Below are 19,810 nucleotides of genomic sequence, written 5' to 3'. Positions count from 1 at the left end.
TAAAATAGGTTTTAAAGTTGCTTCCCACTAAAGTTACTTGAAGTTACTTTTTTCTTTTTTTAAATTTATTATTATTGTTGTTGTTGTTCTTGTTATTATTATTAGAGACAAGGTTTCACTATGTGGCCCTGACTGTCGTGGAATTCATCCTCCAGACCAGTCTGGCCTCGAACTCAGAGATCTGTCTGCCTTTGCACACACACCACCCCCACCCCCCCCCCCCGCCCCCCAGTGCTAGGATTAAAGGCATGCACTACCACCTTTTTTCATTGAGACTCTTCAAACTACAGTTCTTTTTCCAGTTCAGCTGAACTGACACTGACGTATTTTCATGTTACTGTGGCATGTCTAGTTTTTATTTAATAAGCTGATTTCTACTTCATGGTTTATCATTTTTCTCAGGTGATTTTTCTATAGAATGTAATTTCCTGGGTAATGCATGGGCTCTTAGCCTGTTCAATGGCTCTTTTGAACCCCCAGAAAGGCCTGTGTTCAAAGTCTGTCTTGGTGCTCCCCAAAGTCAGGAGCACAGTCGCTGGAGGCGCGGTTACTACTCCCTGTGTTCAGTGATTGCTGTTCCGGCGTCGCCCAAGTGCAGCTTACTGGTATTTTCAGTCGGTGTGTGGCCCCGTTGCTGACTATACCTCTAAGCAGTCTTCAGATGTAATGACATTGATTGACGGCAGCCTCTTCATGTTATTGTTAATAGCTAACATTCTTTAATGCATTGTGTTAGATTTCATTCTCAAATCACTAATTTCCTAAGTTGTCTGCTTCATGTTTGGTTCTGAGATAAGCTCTAAGGTTCCATTTAGAGATGAGACTATCAGCTCTGGAGGTTTACTTAACATCTAGTTTTTAGTTAGATACTGAAACCAACTTGAAGCCTAGCTCTTGGCTGGAGAACCTATACTCTCAAGTACTATTATGTTGCTTCTCTTAATACCATATGATCTTACTTTTACATAATAGTTTATTTTCCTGATACATTTTAATATCTACTCTTTTTTGTTGTTGTTGTTGTTGTTGTTGTTGTTGTTTTGTTTTGTTTTGTTTCTTCAAGACAGGGTTTCTCTGTGTAGCTTTGGAGCCTGTCCTGGAACTCTCTCTGTAAACCAGGCTGGCCTCGAACTCACAGAGATCCGCCTGGCTCTGTCTCCAGAACGCTGGGATTAAAGGTGTGCGCCACCACTGCCTGGCTTAATGTCTACTCTTTTTTTTATTGTTTAAAATTAATTAATTTATTTTTCTATTATCATCTTGATAGAGTATGTATTCTTATCTTAATAGTGAGATGTTTCATTGAGGCTTGCTCAGTAATTGAGTAAAACCGAAATTTATTATTAGCCACAGTCGTCCTAGGGACCTCCATGCTATATATATAGCCTCCATGGTTCTATAGGTTGTAGTCTGATTGTTCTTTATTTTATATCTAGAATCCACTTATGAGTGAGTACATACCTTGACTGTCTTTCTGGGTTTGGGTTACCTCACTCAGGATGATTTTTTTCTAGTTCCATCCATTTGCCTGCAAATTTCATGCTTTCATTGTTTTTCTCTGCTGAGTAGTACTCCATTGTGTATATGTACCACATTTTTTTCATCCATTCTTTCGTCGATGGGCATCTAGGTTGTTTCCAGGTTCTGGCTATTACAAATAGTGCTGCTATGAACATAGCTGAGCGTGTATCTTTATGGTATGAATTTAATGTCTACTCTTTTTAAGACATTTTAACAAATAAATTACACCAAGCATGGTACCTCATACCTATGATACCAGCACTTGTCACTGAGACAGGTGGATTGCCATGAGTTTGAGCCAGCCTGGGTTACAGAGTGAGACCCTGTCAAAATAAAGTTGTACGGTATATACATTGCTTGTCAAGAATGTATTACTCAGACCAAGTGAACTTTTCAGAGGTGTGGTTTTTTTTCTTTCCTCTTCCTTTTGCAGAGTGAGTGAGACAGGATCTCTTATAATTCAGACTGGTCTTGAACTCACTGTGTAGCCAAAGGTACCCTTGAACCTGCTTCTACTTCCCAAGTACTGGGATTCTCAGCTTGTGCCACTGTGCCTAGGTCATAAATATATGGGACTTAGGTTTTTCATAAGTTTATTCTTTAGAAATTTTACTTACAATGTAGTTAATAATAGATAATTTTTTGACTATTAAATATTTTCTGCTCATTAAAATAAAGAACTAATTTGGAGGAGTTTGGTGGTGTGTTGGAAAATATGTGTGGCAGCTTTTGGAATTGAAGAAAGGTTAGAACTTGAGAAGTCAAGTTGGAGGCCAGCCTGGTCTACAGAGTGAGTTCCAGGCCAGCCAGGGCTACACAGAGAAACCCTGTCTCAACAAAACAATAAAACAAAACAAGTGAAAAGAGAGAGAGCAGTGCTAGGCTTTTACCTGGTCAGTGTCACTTCTGTCGACAGTCCCCTGCTGGGTTGTGGAGTTAGAAGAGGAATTTGTGTCTTGGCAGCACCCCTGGTGTTAGGGTTTAAGAACCAAATGTCTTCCAGAAGTCTTGTGTGGTGAAGGTTGGCCCTCAGCTGGTGGACTCCAGTCACTGAGAGCTGATCCAGTTGTGGGGCCTCTGACCTGGTCAATGGATTATCCTTTGATGGATTTATAATATGATATTATTGGGAGATAGTAAAAAATTAAAGTAAGGCCTAGTTGAGGGAAAGGGATCATGGGGGGTGGGTAGTACCTTGGAAGGCTACAACTTCTCCTGTTCTTTCCTGTTTTCTCTGCTTCTTGGCCACCATGAGGTGAGCAGTTCTGTTTGACCAGTCCCTTATTTAAAAGTACTTAATTTATCACGGGGATATGGTGTGTGTGTGTGTGTGTGTGTGTGTGTGTGTGTGTGTGTGTGTGTGTGTGTGTGTGTGTGTGTGTGTGCAATGTGTACATGAGTTTGGGGATGCACATGCATGGCACATATGTGGAGGTCAGAGGATAAAACACACAGTCAGTTCTCTGATTTCACTCTGGGTTCTAGGACTGAATCCACTTGTCAGGTGTATGTGGTGTTCTGGTTTGTTTTTCTGTCAGTGATAAAATGCTCTGGCCAGAAGCAACTGAGAGGAGGAAAGGGTTTTTTAGTTGACACTTCCAGATCACAATCCATCCTTTAGGGATTCAGGATCGGAACTGAAGAGAATCCATGGAGGAATGCTGCTTACCCTCTTACACAAGTGACCCATGCTCAGCTTGCTTTCTTACACTCTCCAGACCGGTGTGTGTGGGAACGATGCCACCCACAGTGGACTGGCCTCCCACAGACACGTCCACAGGCCAGTTGATGGAGGCAGTCCTTCCGTTCAGGCTCTAGATGTGGCTAGTTGATGATAACAGCTGATGGGCGCACAGGGCATGCCTCACACTCTCACACTCTGATGGCTGCTGCCACCGCCTTCAGCTTCTACCTCAGCACACACACAAACGTTGGGGCAGCCTGGGCTGGAGCCTGTGCCAGTGTGAGCCACCGGACGTTCCTTCCTTCCTTCCCTCCCTCCCCTCCCTCCCTCCCTCCTTCCTTCCTTCCTTCCTTCCATCCGCGTTATTCATTTCGGGATTTGTTGCAGCAAGGAGAGGGTAACTAACACAACTAGTTAGAAGGCCTTACATCACTTTCTAGGGCAGGGGGAACTAAGAGGAATCAGGAGGATGTGTTAACTGGGCGAATACAGAGCGACAGTAAAGTTGTCCAGGCCTCTGGCTTGCGCAGCTAAGTGAAGTAGCACCATTGTGATCTAAGTTGTGGTGGAAGGTCTCAAGTTTGATGTGAGATGGGATGTATTTGAGATGCTTAAGTGTCAGAAATGTCAGGAGCGGAGAGATGGCTTAGTGGTTAAAAAGCTCTGGCTGCTCTTGCAGAGGACCCAGGTTCAATTCTCAGCATTCACATGGTGGCTCCCAACTACCTGTAACTCCAGTTCCAGGGTGATCTGACACCTACTTATGGCCTCCTCCAGCACCAGACTCACATGTGTAAACATATTATGTACATGCAAGCAAGTACTCATACACATAAAATGAATCTAAAATGAAAAAGAAAGAAATGGATATGTTGAATAGACAGATTGGAGGCGAGGATCTGGAGATCAGAGTTGAGCATAATTGAAGCCGTGACCGTAGCTGAGCTTCCCTCTTGCCAAAGAAAAGAACGCAGAACACGAGAAAGGCAGAAGGCTCCCGGTCCTTGCAGTACCCACCCAGATAATCTACCCAGTAACTACTGTGGATGTTGTGTAGGGTGCTGAGATGAAGAAGCACGGGCTAGTGGGTACTTCATAGAGAAAGCGGGTTCTGTTCGCTCGCTCGCCAGTTAGAGGCTAAAAGTCAAGACTATATAGCCTACCCCTAACCACATCCCATCATGTCAGGTGGCATCATGGCAGAGTGTGACTAATCAGAAGGCCAAACAGAAGGCCAGAACAACCACTTAGTTTTCTTGAAAGAAGTAACTATAGGAACTACAAAAAATGTTAGTTCCTTTCAGGGGCGTTGTCCTTGGTGATGTAATCACCACATAGGCTCCACCCTGCCTGCCTCCCAGTGCTGTTACCAGGAACCTTTGTGCGACACACTCAAACCATAGCAGGTGCCATCTGTTACATCCTTACCCAGAGGCTGCTGGTGGGCTGCAATGTCATGTGACCAGAGTGAACCCCACAGTCAGGACTAAGAAAGTCCAGAGCCCCTGGGCGATGGGAACAGTGTCTGTGGGACACACTGAGATTGCCTTTCTCACGTGTTATGCTTTCCTGAATGAGTTTTAAAAGATTACAAACTTACTACTTTTCACGTCAGTCTTAAAATCATTTAAATAATCTATATAGATTGGCTTCCTTTTCCAACAGAGAGTCAGTCTCAAGCCCTCTGAGGAAAAAGCAGTAAAGAGATTTCTCCAAAAGAAGTTTCATTCAGCTTTTTAATTTTTCATAAAGAAGATGTGTCAGTCATTTTATCTCCATTCAGCAAAGACACCCAAGTGCTCAAACCAGGAACAAGACATCAGCATTACTACTTTTTTATATAACGTGTAGGAACAGTAGCTAAGCTAGGCGGGTAAATCAGAAAGATACAGGTGAAAGTCCTGTTCTGCAGGGTACATGGGCTACACAGTAAGACATTATCTCAAGAGAAACATGGGAGTCAACTGAAAAAAAACACTACAGACAAATGATTTCATTAGCGTAGTGAAAGGTACACCTTGTACACACACACATGGGGGTGTAAGGAAAGAGAACATTTTTAACAGAGTCAGTAACATTCTGTTGAATGTGTGATGGGGAACATTAGTTTCCTGGAAAGCATTCAAGGTGACTCTGCTACTCCGTTGTTCACTCAGACATCCTCGTTCATCAGGACAAGCTATTGGAACTCACATTAATGTCGCCCTCCAGCTCAGAAATCCTTAGGGATTAAAGAGAGGTGATGAGGACAGTTGTGTGTCCAGTTGACAGCACTCAGGATAGACACCAGAACTCAGGGGTGAGTCAATCAAGAGAAGCAGAGAAACCTTACTTTTGTTTGGTTTTTGCAGTAGTAGTTCTAGTCCTGACACTCAGGACTGCGTATGTGCTGTGCAGCGCACACACCACAAACGGTTTTTCAACCCCGACGCTGAGTGGGGAATTCTGTCCCAGTACTGTTGGTGCTGGGGAACTGTTTTTAAGAGCTACTTCCTAGGATCCAGATTTCATTTTACCCACAAGTACTTGGAAAGGAACAACTTTTATGACTTGAGTTCAATCCCTAGGGCCCTCCCTCATGGTGGGGGAGCATGCGGGTCCCTCAAACTGTCCTCTCACTTCCACACGGTCAGCAACACACGTGTCTGTCTCCAGGTAGAGGGAGTGATTTGAAAATTCGAAAGGAAAGACACTGAGACTTAAATAGCTGCACCCGGGCTGGCAAGGTATCTCAGCCATGTTGGGGCTGACTTGTCTAGACTGGCTGTCCAGACTGGCTGAGTCTGAAAGTTCAAACCCCGAGACCTCCGTGCTGGAAGGAGAGAACCGGCTCCACAGTTGTCTTTTGATCACCGTATGTGTCCATGTTGTATGGCGAGCGAGTGAGTGAGTGAGTGAGTGAGTGAGTGAGTGAGTAAATGAAATCTCCAGGTGTGGTACAATAATTGAACAAAATCTGTACCCAGGAGTTGTGTCAGATTGCATCAGTGACGTTCTATTAGCGTGCGTGCTGTCAGCCTTTAGTATGTGGAAGGCATCTTTTGTCATGTAAAAGGAGCAGAGTGTTGTGCCTGTCAGAAGCTGTTTGTTATGAGATCTTTAGGCAAAGCAGTCCATGATTTTACAGTGTTTTGTTTTGAATTTTTTTAAATCATTTATTAGGTGAAAAACCATTTCGCTGTGATGAATGTGGTATGAGATTCATACAGAAATATCACATGGAAAGGCACAAGAGGACTCACAGTGGAGAAAAGCCTTACCAGTGTGAATACTGCTTACAGGTAAGTCAGCCAGTTTGAATTCTCCTCCCTAACTGCAGTGTGAAGTAACTAACAGGCACAACTTAGTACTAGAGCCATTTGAGGTTTTAAGCTCTTTGATTAGATTTATAATAGAAACTTGATCAGTGAATTTGTTTGGGACTATTTATATTGTTATTAATTATCTTGTTTCTTTTCTTCTCTTCCTTATTGACAAAAACAATCATAAAAACAACAACAAAAAAACTACTTCCAACTTCTGATTTCAACAGTATTTTTCCAGAACAGATCGTGTATTGAAACATAAACGTATGTGCCATGAAAATCATGACAAAAAACTCAACAGATGTGCCATCAAAGGTGGCCTTCTAACGTCAGAGGAGGATTCTGGCTTCTCTACGTCACCAAAAGATAATTCACTGCCAAAAAAGAAAAGGCAGAAAACTGAGAAGAAATCATCTGGACTGGACAAAGAGAGTGCATTGGACAAATCGGACCTGAAGAAAGACAAAAATGATTACCTGCCTCTCTACTCTTCAAGCACTAAAGTAAAAGATGAGTACATGGTCGCAGAGTATGCTGTTGAAATGCCACATTCTTCAGTTGGAGGGTCTCATTTAGAAGATGCATCTGGAGAAATACACCCACCCAAGTTGGTTCTCAAAAAAATCAATAGTAAGAGAAGTCTGAAACAGCCCCTGGAGCAAAATCAAACCATTTCACCCCTATCCACTTACGAAGACAGCAAGGTCTCAAAGTATGCGTTTGAACTTGTGGATAAGCAGGCTTTACTGGACTCAGAAGGCAGTGCCGACATCGATCAGGTGGACAACTTGCAGGAGGGGCCCAGCAAACCTGTGCACAGCAGCACTAATTATGACGATGCCATGCAGTTTCTGAAGAAGAAGCGCTATCTTCAAGCTGCAAGTAACAACAGCAGGGAGTATGCACTGAATGTGGGTACCATAGCTTCGCAGCCTTCTGTAACACAAGCAGCTGTGGCCAGCGTCATTGATGAAAGCACCACAGCATCCATATTGGATTCCCAGGCACTGAATGTGGAGATTAAGAGCAATCATGACAAAAATGTCATTCCAGATGAGGTCCTACAGACTCTGCTGGACCATTATTCCCACAAAGCTAATGGACAGCATGAGATTTCCTTCAGTGTTGCAGATACGGAAGTGACGTCTAGCATATCAATCAATTCTTCTGACGTACCTGAAGTCACCCAGTCAGAGAATGTTGGATCAAGCTCCCAAGCATCCTCATCAGATAAAGCTAACATGTTGCAGGAGTACTCCAAGTTTCTGCAGCAGGCTTTGGACAGAACTAGCCAAAACGATGCCTATTTGAATAGCCCGAGCCTTAACTTTGTGACTGATAACCAGACCCTTCCAAATCCGCCAGCATTCTCCTCCATAGACAAGCAAGTCTATGCAGCCATGCCCATCAATAGCTTTCGATCAGGAATGAATTCTCCACTAAGAACAACTCCAGATAAGTCTCACTTTGGACTGATAGTCGGTGACTCACAGCACCCGTTTCCCTTTTCAGGTGACGAGACAAACCACGCCTCTGCCACATCAACAGCAGACTTTTTGGATCAAGTGACTTCTCAGAAGAAAGCTGAGGCCCAGCCTGTCCACCAGGCTTACCAAATGAGCTCCTTTGAACAGCCCTTCCGTGCTCCTTATCATGGATCCAGAGCTGGAATAGCAACTCAATTTAGCACTGCCAATGGACAGGTGAACCTTCGGGGACCAGGGACAAGTGCTGAATTTTCAGAATTCCCCTTGGTGAATGTAAACGATAATAGAGCTGGGATGACATCTTCACCAGATGCCACAACTGGCCAGACTTTTGGCTAAAAAAAAAAAAAAAATGATGTGTAAATAATACTGGCACTTTAGAACAGATTAATCGAGAGTGGGGTTACTCTGTGTAAAATGGAGTGCTATACAGATTTCAGAGCAGTGCGTTGGTAGCAAGCTGGTAAGAATAGCAAGATAATCCACTAACTGCGTTTTGTTTGGTTAGCCCGCACTCCTTGAACTGCCTTACGTGTTGTCACCGTTAGAGTCTGGAGCGATGCATTACTCGTTTTAGATCAGAACCTTGCTATTCACCCACACCAAGATAAAAAAGGAGAAAAGACTTCGCACAATTGTTTCCTAACTGAGAACATTGTACATTCTTAGGAGAGCAGTAATTGTGTGAATTTCCTCTTGCTGTTTCTAAGGTTTTCAGCCTCGTATTGCACTTCAGCAGGGAATCGGAGGAGACTTCACAGGCGACAGTGAACTTAAAGTTTCATGTCAAGAGATTATGGCTTAACTAAGTAGTTTGTCCTGTAGGGGAATAAAAAGAAACCACCTTAAAAATGATATGCCATATACCCTTGATTTTCAGTTTGCATTATATTGACATGTGTTTTTTTTTTTTTGAAGAAAAAAATAATAAAAATCTGATAGTCTTAAGACTCCACTATTTAAAAGCCTAATTACTTTTAAAGTATGCATACTTTCAAAACTTTTACCAAAACACACAACTGTTGAAGCATTTACTTCTCTATGGAAGTATGCATATTGGTGTCAGTTTCTTTGTACAGGTATACTTAGATATTTTTTATGATTTTTCATGTGCAAGTATCAAGGTTTGAAGTTTTAGTAAAAAAGAAATATTCTGTAGATTACATTCCCAAGAAAATAATGCTTACACAAAATGTATATTCCACGTTTTAAAGCTGAAATGTATTTTACTTTACACACTTCAGTTGACATAGAGCACTTAGGATTAATCTGGTATTTTTGATTTCTCAAAGTTAAAAAAAAATAGATTTTTTAGGTTTGATATGGTTGTGTCATAATCATCTCGTAATTGACAATTTTGCTTTTTGGCAATAAAAGGAAGTTGGGATATCTTTGGACTGTAAAACCTGGTTTAATTCTTCTCTTTCTGGACTCTTGATAGATTGGATAATTAAACAGTATCCCAAGAAACTAAAGAAATGGGCATTTTAATTGCTTACTTAAGTTACTTTTAAGTGAAGACTGCTCATGACAGTTTTACAAAGCGGAAGTACTTACTGATTCCAGTAACTGCAATTTCTTTTTCAGCTAGATGAGTGATCGGAAATTTTTTGTTGCATTTCAAAATCTAAATAAACTATAGACTTTATCCTTATACCACGAATGTTTTTTTTATATATGTATACTTTGTCTTAAAATAATACAGCATGGTACAATAAATAGTGCTTTTATATACATATATATTACACACTTTTATGAAGAATGATGGGTTGAGTTATACATTGGACAGGTTTAAGTTTTGGAGACTTATTAGTTACACTGACTCTCCTCTTTTATTTGTTCCACCTTTTTGGGTTTTGTACTTAAATTTCTGCCATCTTTATCACAGTGCACCAGTGGTAACCCGAAACTAGTACCCTTGGGAAACGGAGCTTTCGTTGACTTCCCTTTGACTTGCTGTTGACCCTGTAGATCTGTGTGCTTTGTTCTAGTGTTGAATATGTTATCCATTTAAATTATTGTTCTTTTATTTAATGTTATCCCAAGACTGTTCTCATAAAGAAAGGGAACAAAGAAATATCCTTCCCCAGTATCCTTCACTCATTTATTTTTTAATATGTTGGTGTTTTTATGACAAGGAATATAAGTTATGTTTAATGTGGTTTCTCTACATTTTGTAATGAAACTTGGCTTGAAATCATAGTTTTCCCATCTGACAGCTTCGCTGTCAGAGCTTCAAGAACTTTAAGACTTCTTTGAAGTAAATATTTTAAGTTCTGCCATTATTGATCTGAAGACTGATGTGTGTCTATGACGCATCATGTAACCGCAGGAATGCTTCATCAGATGAGGTGTTATGGGACCGTGCTCATCCTCGATGGGCGTTTGTATTTTTCTCATAGTACTTTTGATAAGAGTAGACATTTATTTCCTAAGTTGAGCCTGATTTTAAAAACACGTAGTTCCACTGAGAACTGAATGTGTTTCTTGTACAGTGGAAGGGTTTTGTTTGTAACATCACCAGCACAGGTTTAAGAATGTGACAGTTGCTGAGCCGTTCAGGTAAGCTTAGGAAGAAAAGCCTTTGAAAATGGAAGTTCTGTAAACAGAATTTCAGGCGTTGCATTCCTGTCTTAAACACATTTCTTTAAATCGACACGATGGCAGCCTTTCCTGCCAGGTTAAGCATCTGAGATACCCGATAGCCAGCATAACTTATTGACTTACCATTTCAGTACAGCCATCACTCTTACTGTGAAGTCCTGAATGCCTGCCAGGCTCAGCCTGTCTCTTCATCATGTGAGAAGCATCTCAAAAGTTTGGGGTTCTCCACTTTGGTTCAGAAAGTTCTGGGCATTAGAGGAAGGAGGTGGGTGGCCTTGTGTGCTGCTGTAGCTGACCCCTGTCAGTTCACACTTCTCATCTCTCTCCGTGAGCAAATTCTTGTAGAGGAGTAGCTCCCAGTGCCCTTTAGCTTTTGCTCACCACGAACCTGTTCTGCTCTCTCTCACAGGTTCTTCCTGGCCTGTTCTGAGCTTGGGAGACCTCCCACTAGACAAGGCAGGAACTCTCCAGCATCTGAAAGCATTGTTGCTTTTTGAACTTCAGTTCTTACTGCACATGTATTTCATTGGGTTTGGAATAGCTGAGTGGCTCCTACTTTTTTTGTTGTTTTTTTGGATCTACAGTGTGCATGTGCTAACTAGTCAGGTAGGGACCCACCATCTTAGCTCTGACTCAGGGTGCCAGCGATGGGTCATTTCATCTCCTGAGAGGTAGAAGAGGCCTTGTGCTCAGGGCAAGCTTTCATTCCCACAGATGAGAGACACTTGCAAAGTGCCAGTGAGGCTAGATCTTTTGCCACTTCTTTGGTTTTTATTAATTTGGGTTTTTAAAGGGCTGTTTTAAAAATAATAAAAAAATAAATAAAAAGAGGCCGGGAACCTTTGCGTAGGCACGCTGCATACTGCACTCCCTAGGACCGTTAAACTAGAGCGCATCCTTTCCCAGTGTATTTACTTGAAGAAGCACTATTATAATCAGTGAGAATTTATTTGAGTCTGCAATTTAATTTAAACCTTTTCCGTTTCAAATTGCTTTATTTCAGGGAAATAATTTTCCAGTTGTTTTTGCTATATTCTGCAAATAAAAACCGTATGTTTCCTTTTTCCATCTAAACTTTGGTAGGAAACAAACTAAAGCAGACAAACATTTCTTGTTGTGTTTGTTGCTTTCTTTAATCCAATGGATAAAAAAGTAAAACCCTGTAAACATTATTTTATTTTTTTATGCAATACCATGCTGTAAATATGGTTCATCGAGTAAGGATGTACCTATGATTGAATCTTTAATTCTGCACAGTTAGAGTTTATATATAAACGTGTCTTGACAATCAAGGACTTTGATGTGAGTCTTCCTTTATGATGTTTATTAATGTTATGCATTCCATTTGTTTGAAGTGAGTACCAATGTGCTAATTTGTATTGTCTGGAAGTATGTAATGTTTTTACAGCTTGTTTTTAAGACTCTGTAAATATGTACAAACCAATCACAGTACGGCTTTATGTTAGAAGGCGTGTGATGTTGTACTGTATGTAAGCAATAATACATAGCAGTGCTAACTTTACAAGTAGCATCAGGAACGTTCTATAGAGACATTTCAGAGTTATTAGTTATCCTTATTTCATTTAATAATGATTATCTTTAATCAGTTTTTATAAGCAAATTCCATTGTTCCTTCTGTTGGAACGTAACACTGTTTACACAGCATAATTGACGTTGCAGGGGAGACAGGCTAGACCTGAGCCCATCTGCACTCACTCTCACTAAGCATTGAATGGCCTTACCACTCTTGTGCAGAGATGGAGGGAGACCGCAGAACTTAGTGCCCATCACACTGAAGGAAGGGATGTGTTTTTTTCCTGCTTCTGTACCGCTACCTAACTCTGTGGTTTGCTTTGGGTTTTAATATATGTTTCTGTTTTAGATTCAAGCCCGTAAGTGTTCAGGTAACTTCAGTTCAATTGTGAAGTAGATAAATTTCTTCATATTTCATAGCTACATTTCAATGATTCTAAACTTTCTACTTTGATTTTTAGATACTTATTTTTCAAGCTTGATTTCTCAGCTGACCAGATGAATTTACTCAACTTCAGTACAAAGAAAGACAAACTTAGAGCTTGAAGTGAGTAGATACTGTACTGTACAGAACAGCTCTCTGAACACCCGTCACTGCTTTAGAAATGAAGCCGCCAATTTATAAATGATTATGACCTACATTTTATAGGGAACTGTTTTTACTGCTAGTCATTTCTATAATGTGCTTTGAAGGATTTGCTAGTCCACTCCTGTCACTTTTTAGTACACTGGTACCTTTTCTATGTAATGTATGCTTTTTATTATTGTAGCAAAGCATTTCAGTAGAAAGAATTTTGCAACAATATGGGGGAAATTTTTCATTGTCGGGTTTGAATTATACTGGATTTTATCTGTCTAGTCTTACTTGTCTTTATTTTAATGCTGTCTGGAAGGGACCTTGGTACCCAAATAAAGCAGGTTAACCTCATTGCTTCAAGGGCATACTGTGTAGTGCTGAGTTTCACCTGGAAATCTGATGACTTTGAAAAGAAAAACACATTTATAAAAATTGTACAGAAGAAATTAAATGTGTGATGGAAATCCTGATGGTGGAGCACGTTGAATTTTCTGAGACATAGTGTTATTTTCCTGGAATCCCTTATGCCTTCTTTGTATTCCAACCAATAAAAGAAAACCTTGTCATTGAAAGTGGTAGGCTGATAGGATATTCTGATTATACATATACAGTATTACTTTTCCTGTCTTATTCTCTGACCCCTTCTCAATCACTGTAAATTTTTATTTTCTATTTCCTATTGCTAATTAAACATGTATATAATGTAGAGGCCGTTGTATAGAACTGAATGAATTGGGTTGCTATGCTTGAATGGGTAGCTACATGGAAATATTTGATGGGTACTGAGAATTCCTAAGATGCCAGAGTAAATTTTCATGGGAAAGGGAAGGCCACAGCAGATCCATCCTGCACCCCTAGAGGGTCCGTGGGAGAATCAGCTGCAAACTCAGTATCAGACACAAAGCGGGCTTCCCTTCCCTTCCCCCAAACATGAGCACTAGATTTCAAAGTCTACTCAGGTGAAATCGCTTCACAGTGAAACTTAACCACATTGAAATTTTCACTGTTAAATACTATATTTGTGATATTTTTAAATACAAACTTTTACACTGCATTCAGCAGCCTAACCATTGAAATTTAGCCAAGATATTTTAAAATATAATTGTCCTCCATGTATAATTGTTTTTAAACAATTGGGAGGATTTTTTGTTTAAAGATTTTTTATTGTCATTGTAAAAAAATCAACCAAAACCATCTTGCTTGACCCCACATTATACCATGAGTGAATCACTGAGCCATTTGAATACAGTGGTGGCTTGTTTCATGCCTGGTCATGAAACATGAGCTGACATTACGAGGTTTAATGAGTTCATAGCTTTTGACACTGTCGTCATCGAGTTCACCTCGCCTCTTGGAGTTTATAATACCGTTTTATGTATTGTGATACTAAAGGAAGCTGTTTGACTTTATTTTAAATTGAATTATTAGATTAACTTATATTTGCAAATTCTGCATTTTCAATGTGGACACTTGGCTGTTTGAAAATAAAATACAGAATACAGTTTTATGAATAATTTTCTAGCTGAATTTTTCACAGTACTTTGAACCAAATGACTAATGGTAAATATGCAAAAACAAAATGTGGTACACAGTTACTAAGAGGAAAGGCTGTCCATGTGGAATGACTGGTTCCGTGGGTTAAGTAACAATATCAGGGCCTTAACGTGGCTTGCTGTAGAATGTCACTATTCTAAGATCAAGTTAACTGTTAACTGTCATCAACTATTTCAGAGTGAACCATGTTGAACGTAGAGCTAGGAATATGTGTGGCTTTTCCTTTACAGATAAGACTCCATTAACCTTTTACCAGTAGCACACATGGGATTTCTTTTTTTCTCCATTAGTGTAGATAGATTTGTTTCCATTCACCAACCACCTTGCCAGGACCTTGTTTTCTGACAGTGGGGTGCGTTGTAAGAAAGCAGTCTGCAGTTAACAGTGCTGTTCAGGTCCTTGGGACAAACTTGAGTTAATTGGCCCTTGCAGGAGTCAGTGCTCAGACCCTGGCTTAGTAGCATGGTGCTGTAACCCACTGTACGTAATGGTACCACTGATGGTCTACTATTGCATTTCCTAGATCCCAGTTCTGGAGTGATTGGCTTGGTGGGGAGAGGGCTGGGGAGATACTCTACCTGACACTTCTCCCACCTTCTGAAGATTATACAAAAAAATAATAATAAAATTGAAGTCACTTGAATTAATGTGTTGTCACTGAGTCTTGCTTGACATTTACCGCTCACAAAATGATTTTTCTGATTAGTGCCTGGATAGAATCTACACTTCCCAGCTGTTCCCTGCTTAGCTGAACCTGATGGGCAATAGCATAAACAGCATCCACTCCTGGATCAAGAGTCAGTGGAGGCGAGAGCTTTAAGTGAAGTAAAGCGAAAATGAGGGTCTCCTAATTGAGAGTGGGTTTCCCCTCCGCCTGCCCTCACCCTATCATTTGAAGACAAAATGGGTGATGAGGACAAAACCTTTTATCCATAGACTTAAGCAGATCTATACATGCCGGTGTGTAAGGGCTGGGATGAAAAAAATGTAACACTGTAAACAAGAATGCCATTTCAAATGCTGGGAAAATGCAAGTTTTCAAATGGCCTTGACTTGTAAAACGGAGAACATTGAACCTTTGCCTGTTTACTCACTTATACAGATGAGCTTTGAAAGTTGTAACCTTAATGTTCCTAACTTGTCATGTTCTTAAAGCTGAAGCCAATGCTGCTGCTGCGGTGTAGGGAAGGGAGCCGAGAGCATTCCCTGGGATAGGACTTGCAATTCCTGTTGACTTGGATCTTCGTTGGCTGGGGCTCAGAACCTTCTCCTACATTCAGCACTGATCACCTACTTACGAGACACTGTGCTAAGTGCAAATAATAGATGGCTGAGGCTCCTAGTGTCTTATTTTTTTTTTTTAAAGATTTATCTATTTTGCGAGTTTTGCCTGCATGTATGTCTGTGCACCGTGTGAACGCAATGCTGGTGGGGTGCAGAAGAGGGCATCAGAGCCTCTGGAACTGGCGTTTCAGGGAGCTGTGAGCCACAATCTGGGTGCCGGGAATCGAACCTGGAGCCTCTGGAAGAGCAGCCAGTGCTCTTAACCACTGAGCCATTGCTCTGGCCTGGCTACTAGTATCTTAATCTGAAAGCATTGATTGTGGTATCAACTGCAGATTACATGTCACACTGTTGTACTCTATGACTAAAGCAAACACTGAGTTTAAAGATGTATCGGTACTGTGCTACGTACTTTAGATCACTCTCCTCAATAACTGGGTAAGTGGGAAAGGATGGTTATTCTCTGCTTGGGTGTGATTTTCTAAGAAGAATGGAATTTAATAAACCAGCTCCAGAAGTTAAGGTATGTGGAAACCATTACAGAGGAAACAGAACATTGTCAAAAAGTTACCCCCAATGGAAATGACCAGATTTGTGGGTAGCATTCAAGACTGGAGTGTGCGGCTGCTGAAATAGTCTGAGGGAACTGGCCTGTTATGGGTCTGGGTAATCAATGAATGCTGTATGGATTTACAAATGAGGGAAGCTATCCAGAGGATCACCTCTTACCCTAGGACTCGGAAAGCCAGTGCTGGGGATCCTAACAGCCAAGGCCTCCATGGAAAGGTGTTAATATGTTGAATGTTCTGTGCTCACACACTGCTGCAGGTTCCTTCCAGACTAAGGTGGTGTTTACAGCACTCTCCCACTCCAAAGTCTTTGAGCGGCTCAACTCAAACCTCCCGTGTGGCGATCTCCCTTTGTGTGTGGGAGCTGCAAGACAGACCATCGCTTAGGCAAACTGCTCTGCCAGGCTAGAGCACAGAATAAAAGGCAAAGGACACAGCAATGCAGTCAGGACGATTCAGGAGCTCTCAGATGACAGGGCGAACTGGGGGTGTGTGTTTTATCCAGTTGGGCCTCTTGGTTTGAGAGTGGATGTTGGTGTCCAAATCATGAGGGGAACATAGAGAAAATCATACTGTTCAGGAAAGACTTGCCGACAGCATGAGCAGTGGTGGTGGGGCGGCTTTAAATGAAGCAAGGGTGTGTCTTGTTAAGGACCATGGTGAGACCGGGATGTGGTTTGGTGACCATCTCCAGGCTGTGTGGGCAAAAGGAAGCAGGCGGGTCTTACAGTCAAAGGACTTGGACTGGTTGTCCTCAATCTTCCTAAATGACCTTGTTGAAGCCGGTGACCTTTTCTAATCCTCAACGGCTTCCATCTACACAGTTGACAACCTGTGTGTTTTACCATCAAATTATTTGAGGCCAAAATATGTAAACTATAATGAGGTGAATAGATTAGATTTATGTGTGAGAAAGACAAGCAAGACCCTAACTGGGCAAATGCTGGTTGCCTCGCTTCATGTGAAGCATGGCATTAGGAATTTCTGGCTGGAAGATCACACAAGTTGAACAACTTCAATCCATAAAGAAACGTCCCCACATCCAAGACTTTGAGCCCTAATGTCTTAGAAATGGAAATTTCCAATACCTTACTGATGGATTGCTGACAAGATACAGGCACACTAAAAGATGCTTCATTATAGTTACGAAAATATTCCAAGTACATCTTGTCCCAAGTATTTTGTATACTCCACGTCTCTCAGAAGATTGGAGATAGAATGTATTCAGTTGACCAATGAAAAAGGAACTAGCCCACAAGGTGGGTAGAAGTGGTGTTAATGTCTGGAGGGAGAACAGTGGTTACAATTTGTGTTTGCCAGCAAGTGTGTTTACAGGGTTGTCAGGACGCTACTTCAGGAACAGATTGAAAAGCTCAAAGTAGGAGTGATTCTGAAGCTGGAGAGAGTTCATTTGCTGCAGGGGTCTGTGTGTATGTTGGGGGGTATGTGCACGTGCGTACAGGTGCCCGGTAGAAGCCAGAAGGTGTCGGATCCCTTTGAAACTCAAGTGACAGGTAGTTGTAAGCTGCCCAACCTGAGTTCTAGGAACGAAAGTCCTCTGCAAGGGCAGTGTATGCTTTTAACCAGTGAGCCATTTTTCCAGCCCCCTTAGAGGCAGGCTGAACACTGCTTTGTATGGCAACATTGAAGGAACAAAAAGCAAAAACACTCTCTAAAAGTAAGGGAATAAATCAAAGTGGAAGTCTGCGATTGCTCACATCTGTTTGGAAGTGGGTTTTTCTTGCTTTTTCTAACTTCTTAGTTGAGCCTTTCATCATCTCATCCCCACTTCCCAACTCTTGCTAGCTCCTTTGTTTTTACTTGGTGGAACAATCATGTATGTGCTGTCACAGGAACATGCTAAAGAACCAAGTTAAGCTATAGAATGCCCTGCCTCATTAAGGTTAACTCGTGTGTGCTTAAATGATAGTAAATAAAATGCAAATTATTAACCTCTCACTGAGAGATCGGGGACCCATGGTGTTGTTGGTTGGGTCTTTGGTCTTTACTTTGGGGGGCCTGCCGCCCAGTTCCCAAATAAGTCATACACAGAGGCTTAGTCTTAATTATGAATGCCTGACCTTAGCTTGGCTTGTTCCTTGCCAGCTTTTCTTAAATTATTCCGTCTACCTTTTGCCTCTGGGCTTTTCCTGTTCTCTTCTGTAAATCTTACTCTTACTCCGTGGCTTGCTTTGTAGCTGGGTGGCTGGACCCTGGAGTCCTCCTCTTTCTCTGGCTACCTCCCCTTTCAGATTTTTCCTTCTATATATTCTCTCTGCCTGCCAGCCCTGCCTATCCTTTCTCCTGCCTTGCTATTGGCTGTTAAGTTCTTCATTAGACCATCAGGTGTTTTAGACAGGCACAGTAGCACAGCTTCACAGAGTTAAACAAATGCAACATAAACAAAAGTAATATCCCACAACACATGGGTTAGTTTGTAAGCTGCTCAAAGGTATTTAGTTCACAGCCTTAAACTGCCTCCCATAAGCATGCGTCAGTAATTGATGACATGTTTTACATGGTAGAATACCCTTAAAGGTATTAAGGGTACTGTTTGAATTAATCAGAAGTGGCATTAATGAGGCCATGATTGGGTGGAATTCTCCACTTAATACAACCTTCTATACACAGGATTCCCAAAGGAGATTCGAGAATCCAGGGTCAGAAAGAGGTGGAATATACCTGTAATCCCAGCAGCATTCTTGAGGCTGAGGCTAATGACCTTGTGTTCAAGGCCAGCCTGGACACCATAGTGAGACCCTGTTGCAAAAAAAAAAAAAAGAAGACAGAATCCAAGGTTACTGGGAAATGAGGGACCGTCTTAAAGACATGTTGGAACTATTTCCCAAACTTCAATGTGAAAAGGGACAGGGGAGCAGGGCAGGACAAAAAGACTGAGGTTTGCCCCCTCAGGCTGAGCAGAGCAGCTTCAGAGTGAATAGACTAGGACGGCCAGGGCTCCATCAATGGCCTAGTGGTCCCAGCCCCTTCCCAGCTGCACAGGGACAAAGGCAGAAGCGGAAGCTGGGGATTTGGTCGAGATGCTTTGTACCCTATAGTCACTCAGGGTGAGAACAGGCTTGGGAATGCTACTCCAACCCTTTGGGAACCCTCTTCCCTTTACCAACACCATAGCCCAACCATCCCAGGTTTTCCTGGCTTCCTGCAAGTTTCCCACACTGGCCTCCAGTCCTTACCTTCGATGGGCCATGTGAAATCCTTTCAGAAGCTCCACAGCTGTCTGGGCCAACTGCGCTCCTGGCCTTGGTCCTGCACAGACGTCTGCTTCCCGGTACCATCCTTCCCCACGAAGGCCTCGGGACTCTCTGCCTTCCCGAAGGTTCTCAGTGCTTGGTCACGGTCCCTCATGCTACAGTGCCTTCTCTCCACGCTCTGCTAAAACTCCCCTCTCCACCCTGTCTTTGGATCCTCAGAAGAGCTTATCCTGATTTGACTGATGAGATCACTTTAACTATGACTGAGTTCTCACCACCATGTATGTTTTCCTAACCTGGTCTGCTATCTACAATGCTGTGCTCATCAGTAGGAGAATTTGAGTAATGTCTGTCTTCTTCACCTGTTCAGAGAGGTTTTGCTCCTGTGTCTGTTCCGTGTTGACCCCAGTGGTCAGCCATGCACAGGTATTTGATGGGTGTGCCTGAGAAGGACTAGAGGTAGTGAGGGTGCAAAGA

General features: G+C 41.9%; 1 protein-coding gene across 3 annotated transcripts in view; it reads left to right on the top strand.

Moving 5' to 3' along the window:
- Znf148 (zinc finger protein 148) overlaps positions 1-14,908 on the top strand; it is a 125,285-nt gene extending 110,377 nt beyond the window's left edge. For all 3 annotated transcript variants that reach the window (XM_028886363.2, XM_028886364.2, XM_037209788.1), the window contains exons 8-9: positions 6,368-6,486; positions 6,738-14,908. In XM_028886363.2, the coding sequence (XP_028742196.1) occupies positions 6,368-6,486; positions 6,738-8,336 (1,718 nt within the window). In that variant the 3' untranslated portion in view covers positions 8,337-14,908. The remainder of the gene's footprint in view (positions 1-6,367; positions 6,487-6,737) is intronic.
- The last annotated feature ends 4,902 nt before the right edge of the window (positions 14,909-19,810 follow it).

Source organism: Peromyscus leucopus, chromosome 12 (assembly GCF_004664715.2).
Source record: "Peromyscus leucopus breed LL Stock chromosome 12, UCI_PerLeu_2.1, whole genome shotgun sequence".
NCBI classification, from domain to species: Eukaryota; Metazoa; Chordata; class Mammalia; order Rodentia; family Cricetidae; genus Peromyscus; species Peromyscus leucopus.
The sequence above is the reverse complement of the archived record's forward strand: the minus strand, read 5'-3'. Positions and strand labels throughout refer to the sequence as shown.